Below are 8,967 nucleotides of genomic sequence, written 5' to 3'. Positions count from 1 at the left end.
TTAATATACATTCACATTCTCTTGGTGGTTTTGAAGAAAACCACAAAAGCAGATAGTTTTCATGTTCTGTATTTTTGTAAGCCGCCCAGCACACTGAATGTAACATAAGTTCTTTACTGACTAAGTTTAGCTTATTTTCTCTAGTAAATACTCAACTGCTTTGTATCTATGCCTCACTGTCACCGGATTTCCCATATAATTTCTTCTTTTCTAATTCCAACTTCAAGTGTTATTAACATATATATATATAAATATGAGACAACATCAGTGAGAAGTTGGCCCCGACCGCTTGTTTTTCTACAGTTTAACTGGTTAAAACTGGTTAACTTGATCTGGTCTGCAGTCTTTAATACACCAAGTATAGTTGGTAGAAGTGGGATTATGTGGAGCTAACAGCGGGCAGTGTGCAATATGTGAATGTTTAACTGTGTTGGATATTATACTACATTTGAATATACTATATGAAACTTTAACAGAAATATATTGTGTTTGTATTGTACAGAATGAGAGTAGATATAAAGTAAACAGAATCAGAGGCTACAGTATATGAAGCACTTTGTTACTTTCATGTGTTACTCGAATATTTATTTTATTGATTGTGTCATATGGAACAACTATAAAGTCATTAAGTAGAGTAGCAGATGCAGCATTTTACATACATAGTGAACAGCTTCTGAGATGTGCCAGTGCTCTGTGAAACATACATGTATTCTCCAAGTGATATTTTTAAATGATAAGGCAAATTATTATGATAATAATGTGTGCAGCTCGTAAAAGCTTTGTTTTCTAATAGTCCAAGTTGTTTTTTTTCTGCTTAAATTACAGAATGTAACCCTCTAAAGCATAAAGGCCTATACAGTGTTATGTCTGTATTTTGTATTGTATCCTAACAATGTCGAAAACTACAAAGAATGGAATAAAATCTACTTTTGCCTGGATGTCTTTAAGATTTTTTATGTAAAAACTGGAAATGGAAATCTTATCGAGAAATAATACTGTATGCCCAAGTGTGTTATCAATAGGACAATAAATAAGATTAAGACTGGAATCACAACACTTACTACACGTTCTGCAACTCGTCTTGTCTTTACTGCTGCTGACACACCTACTGTTGCTGCAACCAGTTTATCTGTCCTGCGGTGGCAAAGTCTCAGATTAACACTGAGACAAGCCTTCACACAAACACACACAAATCATACATTTTACATATTAATATCCTGATATCACAGCACACATCTAATGCCCTAATTAAAACTCATTAAGCAATCATTTTGCTCTTCCATCAGCAGCAGCAGCCTTTTATGCCGCTCTGTTTAAAAAATAAATCATTTACATTTCAACTAAACCTTCTCGTACACAAGGTGAAAATGGAGTTTGATCTTTTGGCATGTAAGGGAAACTTTTGAAACAAACACAAGATACCTGGGAACATCCTTGTGCAGTTTGTGACAACTCGGCTCAAGGAAACAATGGATGACAGCTTGAAAGGTGAGTTAATTTACCAGATAATACTCTTCAATACACAACCTGAGGATAGTAAGAGACTAAGTTGTAGTTTGTATTTATCTAAATTGCTGTAAAACCTCAACATGTATTGATTGTGTGCCACAAAGTGCTTCATAGATGCGTTAAAGTGCAAAATCTGTCTCTTCACATGCTGATAGAAGTGCAGTTTCTATCAGCAGTATAGAATTAAACATTACGCTGCGTTCCACTCACCAACAGTTCATTGCCTTTGATAACAGTACAGACAGTTTAATAAACATGTCTTTAGTAACAGATGCATTTTAATATTATATAAATGTATTCTAAGCTTTGAGTTTAGAGTAAGATACAGTGTGTCTCAACCTCAACGCAACTGGTCAGTTTTAAAACATTGGTTCACAATCTTTCAGGACGACTAGTGTCTTCATTCACCAGCCAGGTGGACATCATTTCAACAGTTTTTCCTCGATGCAATCGTACTTCCTGTTCTTTACGGCAATAAAGCAATGGCTTTATAATTGTATATGATAAGAAAAAATGCACAGTCCTATACTCTGTGCAAGTTAAACAGGATGTTGACACTAGAGCAGTCTGAGTTAGAAAAATCGTCTCGAAAGTGTTTATACAACATGTCTTATTCTTTCTGTTTCAATTAATAACAAGGCATTATGTTTAATAAACTCCTCATATGTTTTGTCCAATCTGTTCAACTATCTGTCAAATAATTGTGGTGGAGCGGGAGAAAGTACGTAGCAAATAAAAGAACGAAAGTACCTCAAACTTAAAAACGTAAACTTAGTTTAGTTACTACCTTGTTCATGACTTTGGAATCTATTCAAGGCTTCACTTTTGATTACTCTACTTACTATCAAGGTAGTGGACAGAATTTCTTTGATTCCACAAATTATCTTTGATCTTACAGAAGGCCGACAAAAGATGAACATGCCCCCGTCTCTATCGGCCTCTCCAGGCAGCAGGAATACCCTGGGCACTGTGGATATAGTTGTACTGGTAGTCTACTTCCTGCTGGTTCTGGCTGTTGGATTATGGGTAAGTACAAGAAAAAATGCTGTCTTATAGCTTTACCAAACATTCTTACACGTCACGAATGGTCTACATTAACAACCATTGATGGAGCAGTCCTATCTCTCAGTTGAGGATCCTGGTGTTTTTCTGGTAGTTCTCCTGGAATTGTATCTTCAAGATATTCCCCTTTTTCTTTCTCTCTACCAGTCCATGTGGAGGACAAAGCGCAGCACGGTGGATGGATACTTCCTTGCTGGGAAAAGCATGACCTGGTGGCCAGTGAGTCAAACAAATTGATGTTTTTTGTTGTTTTCACAGCCTGTCAGAGGCAACATTTTCTGCAGGTCAAAGTGATATACGGAGGTAATCCTAATTCTGGCTCTTGTCTTCATTTAGGTGGGTGCCTCGCTGTTTGCTAGTAACATTGGCAGTGGTCATTTCATCGGCCTGGCAGGGTCTGGAGCTGCTGCAGGAATTGGGGCTATTGCATACGAGTGGAATGTAAGAGATGTTATATATGACATGTTAATATAAAAACAAATTTGATATAAAATGTTGAGTGTTTTTTTAAGTGTGTAAAGCTCATATTTGGTGTTGGACAGGGTATACTGATGCTGCTGCTGCTGGGATGGCTTTTCCTGCCCATTTATATCGCCTCTGGGGTGAGGCACACGCACAGGTGCTTATGTATTATTTTGCTCATTTACTCCTTTATATATAATCATCTTTGAACTCTTTCATCTCCAGGTGATAACCATGCCAGAATATTTGCAGAGGCGTTTCGGTGGTAGAAGAACACAGCTATTTATAGCTGTCCTTTCCTTAGTTATTTACATCTTTACAAAAATATCGGTACGATACTAATCCACAACACTTCTCTGTAACAAATAGATATATTTGTATTTGTGGATGTATTTTAAATATGTAGTGTTTGTATTATCTTGTAACCACATATGTCCCTCTGTGTGTGTTTCTCACCAGGTGGACATGTATGCTGGTGCATTGTTCATTCAGCTCGCATTGCAATGGGACATCTACGTAGCTTTGGTGATGCTGCTGTCAATCACTGCTCTCTACACTGTAGCAGGTAACTTTTCTCCTTCCCCCGCCATAAAAACAAACAAACTCTCACTTAGAAAGTATACATGATGTTCTGTGTATGTGGATTTCTAGGCGGTCTGGCTGCAGTTATCTACACAGATGCAGTTCAAACTGCCATTATGCTGGCCGGAGCTCTCACCCTTATGGGCTTCAGTAAGTCAGATCTGTCTGCACGGGACGCCAGCCCATCACCAGCACCTTTGTGTTCCAGTTTTTCTGACCCTGCTGTCCCCCTGTTGAGGCTTTGCTGCGGTCGGAGGCTGGGATCCTCTGATGGACGGATATCCAAACGCCATCCCTTCGATACGTGTGCCAAACTCAACCTGTGGCATCCCTCGAGATGACGCCTTCCACATATTCAGAGACCCTGTGAACTCTGACCTCCCTTGGCCCGGGGTTATCATCGGCATGTCCATCCCCTCCATGTGGTACTGGTGTTCTGACCAGGTAGGGTAATACAATTGTGTACTTTTTTGTGTAGCATTTTTTCGAACAAATAAGAGCAAATGAAAGATTAGAGAATTACTACTGCAGCAATTAAATAAATGTCCAACAAGTAAACAAAAGAGTAAAATCAGATATCGCAAATCAGGATATATAAAAATGTATTCTAAATTCTCATTTTATTTAAACTAGATAATTTACTGGAACGCCTGATCTTAACAGAGAGGGATATTTAGAGAATATAGAAGCCTAGAGTTGCCAACATGGATATACAGAATGTGTTATAATTTGATTTCCTTTTAAAATGTCACAAGGTCTTTCATCTATGAAAAATGAAAGTGTAATTTAGTGCTTTGCCCTCTTGTTTCTGCATACCCTCTGAAGTCCTCATCTGAAAACCCCCATCTCAAGAATTTGGCATGTTTTGCTCCTGTGAGAAGTAAAAAATTCCTTTAATACAATATCAGAGGGATAGCTCACCACCCAGCCCAAACTCGAGACAACAAAAGACAGGAGTGGTTTTAATGAGCATTTATTTTCTCCAAAGTTCAGCACTTCTAATCTAATCTAATTTGTGCACATAAAACCCTTACCCTTGATACCTGCCAGACTGAGTAATAACTGCAAGCTATGTGAATTTCTTATCCATTCTGATTAGAAAGCGCCCCATTAAAATGTACTTAAAAACTGTTGAGTAACTGAGGGTAAGCTGTGATTTCCTGCAGGTTATCGTGCAGCGCTCCTTGGCTGCTAAGACCCTGACCCATGCAAAGGGCGGCTCACTCCTGGCTGCTTATCTAAAGATTCTGCCTTTCTTTGTTATCATGCTGCCCGGCATGATCAGCAGGATACTTTACACAGGTACAGTATGAAATAGATGTTTTAATGAATCAAGACAGCAGCTGGGAAAATGTGCTTGATACACGCTTAATGCGAAACTACATATGACTTCTGTTAAATAGTATTTACCCTTATAAATGTACTAGAGGCGTATTCAGTACTGAACAGACTGGTTGCATTAAGATCTTGTTGATACATTGGGAGTTTTAATGTTTCACATTTTGTTGTGTGTTTGCATGATATTGTGCAGATGACGTGGCGTGTGCAGACCCGGAGCTGTGTAATCAGATTTGTGGCAACCCAGTGGGTTGTTCAGACACAGCTTACGCCAGACTGGTCATGGAGCTGCTGCCTGCAGGTGAGATACATGTCCCTCGTTACACCTCCTGTATCGACCCTTTGCTCTCTCTATACATATATTTTATGCCAATCTCTGTGTTTTCCCTCCCAGGGCTTCGAGGTTTGATGATGGCGGTCATGATTGCTGCCCTAATGTCCTCTCTGACCTCCATCTTCAACAGCGCCAGCACCATTTTCACCATGGATCTATGGATGACTTTCCGATCCCGGGCATCCGAGTGGGAGCTTATGATTGTGGGCAGGTAAGTGACATCATCCTGCAACTCCAAATATGGACCTGGTTGTCGCATGCATGCTGTATACTGCAGTCTGCAACAATAACATGTTGTTTAACATGTCAAGAAAGTTCAACATTATTGATTAATAATGATTATCATAACTTTTTAGGTAGTTATTAAACTTACTCATCAACTTCATTATAATTTTAATTTATTTATCTCTTCTTTCTCCTCCTACTCGTTGGACATACCTGCCTCTGGTATGTGCAGGTATAGCTATGGTACAGCTATTTATAAAACACTAGGACTATGACACACACAACACACATTCACACTTACTCTACTCCCAACAACCAAAATGTGTACAATATTCAAACAAAACATTGGTTTCATATGTCGTTTGTAAATGTTTGTATATTTTGTGCTACACCTTTGTTTGTTTGATTAACAAAAAGCTAGAAAAGAAAAAAGCTTTACAAAATGGTTTGACATTGTCTGAGGAGTCTTCAAATGTCTCTATACAGAGGGCCACCCTGCGGTCTGCATTTTCCACTGAGGCTTTAAGTTCATGGTTAAGGACTTATACATCTTCACAAATATGTAATTCCCACTCAGACATCTACAATTAAAGTATACACCACAGATGGCATTATAATGCACCAGATGAAATCCCCCACAAAATGACATCGTAAATCATTAAATGCATCTTTCATGCACACCCAAACCATAACCTCTCTTTCCACATTTTGTTAAGCGATGACTTCACAAGATTTTCCTTTCTAGCCAAAACACACACACACACGCACACACACACGCACAGTGATGATCACATAGTTTTCTATTCCTTACGAGCCGTCTTGTAATCAAATCTTCAGTATACCGCGTCCTTGTAGAACTGAACTGAATGACTGTCGTTGTTTCCTGTGTGTTGCAGGGTGTTTGTGCTCGTGCTTGTGGTGGTGTCTGTGCTGTGGATTCCTGTCGTCCAGGCCAGTCAGGGTGGGCAGCTTTTTATCTACATCCAGTCCATCAGCACCTACCTGCAGCCCCCAGTATCCATCATCTTCCTCACAGGCTGTTTCTGGAAGCGGGCTAATGAAAAGGTAAAATCAACCTCTTTTTTTTTCATCCAGAATATTATTTATTTTTTGAGACCGGGAACCAACATAGTACAGAAATATCAATGTTGGGGTATATTCTACATGGAGGCGGTTGTATATGTAACGCATAAACTGAAGATCACAGGCTGTACACAATGCTAGTAACCGTACTTATTAAATGTACAATCAGAAATAATACGTTCATATTTACGAAGCGAAATGTGAGAAATCTCTGTTTTCAGGGTGCATTCTGGGGCTTGGCTGTCGGCCTGCTGGTGGGCTGCATCCGCATGTTGTTGGACTTCATTTATCCTGCGCCCCTGTGCTTTGAGGAGGATGACAGGCCCGCGGTGCTGAAATACGTCCATTACCTGTACTTCTCCACGTTGCTGTCCTTCTTCACACTGGCTGTGGTAGTTGTCGTTAGCCTGGCTACAGATAAACCCAAACCAGAGCAGGTGAAGTCCCTTATTCACTTTAATATTCTCTATTATTCTATTTAAATATATAGCACTCATAGTGATCCTGATGGGGGAAAAGAACAACCTTATTTTAGGCCACTGATTAAGATGTAGAAAATACCTTTTGGATAGCTTTAGATTTGTTGCCTCTCACCCAAAACTTGTGCATAACTGAAAACATAAAATTTATTTCGTTTCATAGAATTGTTTTTAAAATGTGTTTAAAGAAAACAACATATTCCATTATTGCTGCTGCACACAATGTTTAATCATTTGGGTCCTTCAAAAAAGAACGGACGCCTATTTTTGCTGTAAATTACACCCGACTTAATATAAACAGCTTTAGGTGTCTGTCAGCTGCTGATCCCCTCTGAATAATGACTACAGGAGAATAAATCAGATATTCTGAGATCTTTGTAAATTCACTTTTTGCATATTTTTCTTTGATCAGATTAGCCGCCTCACCTGGTTCACTAGGTCTGACCCGGTGGAGCCCAAAGAGCAGGTCTTCTCAGTGGAGCGGAGCAATAGGAGCTTTGAGGGGATCTCTAGTCAGATACATGACATGGACATCACAGGAGCAGAGCAGGAGAGCAGCAACGGAAACTCATTTCAGCCCAGAACAGGTGGGTCTCTGTCCTGCGTTGCCACTTCTCTATTTTTTCATTTGTCAGTCAGTCCTGCAAGTGAACACACACACACACACACACCCTCTCCACCATTCAGTGTTTTCCTCCTCCCGCCTGAATGCTCCAGACTCATCATCCGTGTCCAGCGTCCAGAGACAGTCCCGGCTGACGTCTGCCCTCTACTGGATATGTGGCATGGAGAGAAGGAGGGAGGGAGCTGACGATCCTGTGACGCGTCCTGCACCGGAACAGGCGATCTGCTCTCTGGAGGAAAAGCCACGACTAAGACTCATTGTTAACATCAACCTCCTCATTTGCCTCACTGCAACGGTCTTCATCATCGGCTACTGGGTTTGACAGACAGGTCATGACACTCGGTGTGTATGTGTGTGTAGGAGAAACTGTACATATCTTTTGTTTTTCACAGAGTATGAGAAGAAATTCCACTTTCTTGTTTTGGTCCGAACACTGGCAATAAAATTAGACCTGTTCATACAGTGATGCTATTTCCTTCAAAACAAACGGTTGTTTGCCATGTTTGACAATCATTTCTAGTACAATTTCACGACATTGATGCCTGAAAGAATGCTTAAGTCACATATTTTGATAAAAGCTCATCATCTCATCTTTTATACCTAAACTGAGTACGATGACAGATGCAGGTGAAGTCTTTTTCAGGCTTTGCGTCCACCTTTGTTTGAGGATCAATTACATTTTGACAAATAACTGATAAGAAGCTGACAACACTGTAAAATGTTGAACAACCTTTAATTATCAAGAGTAACGACGCATTGTATGATGCATTATGTGCAGAAAAGCCAACATAAAAAGGCTAAGAAATAACAAATAAAAAACATAATCAAAGAGCTGAATACTACCTCAAAAAGGAAAAGATTGTCAGCCGGGGTAAATATTATACACAAAGAAGAATTTGGCTGTACTTGGTCATAGCTTTGAGCTTCAGTGGGAGTGATTGATTACAAGCTATGTATTAACGATACAATTAACACAATGCATTTGTTAGAATAATCCCTTTTAATGAGAAAAGCTAATCTAATCTGAGGTTTAAAGCCATTCTGAGTTTGTCAAATCAGGTCATTTGTAATCAAATAAAATGAAAACTACCCTACTGGATTAATAGAATGAAAATTGAAATACCCAAATGTACAGCATGTGTATTGTGGAGAGGACACCACTGGAAGACAACTGCACTTTATACTGCTCAAAATATTTGGCCATGAACAACCATAATAGAAGATGAGCAGCGCTACATTTTCATTACATTTCCTTTGGCCCAGATTTC

At 39.5% G+C, this 8,967-nt stretch overlaps 1 protein-coding gene across 1 annotated transcript; it reads left to right on the top strand.

The window, feature by feature from the left end:
• Positions 1-2,436: 2,436 nt before the first annotated feature.
• slc5a11 (solute carrier family 5 member 11) lies at positions 2,437-8,021 on the top strand (the record flags this gene model as incomplete). The annotated part of the gene is made up of 15 exons (XM_079232704.1): positions 2,437-2,535; positions 2,719-2,790; positions 2,908-3,012; positions 3,114-3,173; positions 3,259-3,363; positions 3,493-3,598; positions 3,685-3,765; positions 3,854-4,059; positions 4,782-4,917; positions 5,147-5,254; positions 5,348-5,498; positions 6,409-6,577; positions 6,817-7,032; positions 7,487-7,661; positions 7,792-8,021. The coding sequence occupies exons 2-15, from the start codon at positions 2,722-2,724 to the stop codon at positions 8,019-8,021; spliced, it is 1,917 nt and encodes a 638-aa protein (XP_079088830.1). The 5' UTR covers positions 2,437-2,535; positions 2,719-2,721.
• Between the last annotated feature and the right edge of the window lie 946 nt (positions 8,022-8,967).

This window comes from Taurulus bubalis (genome assembly GCF_910589615.1).
Source record: "Taurulus bubalis genome assembly, chromosome: 17".
In the NCBI taxonomy this organism is placed as follows: Eukaryota; Metazoa; Chordata; class Actinopteri; order Perciformes; family Cottidae; genus Taurulus; species Taurulus bubalis.
The sequence above is the reverse complement of the archived record's forward strand: the minus strand, read 5'-3'. Positions and strand labels throughout refer to the sequence as shown.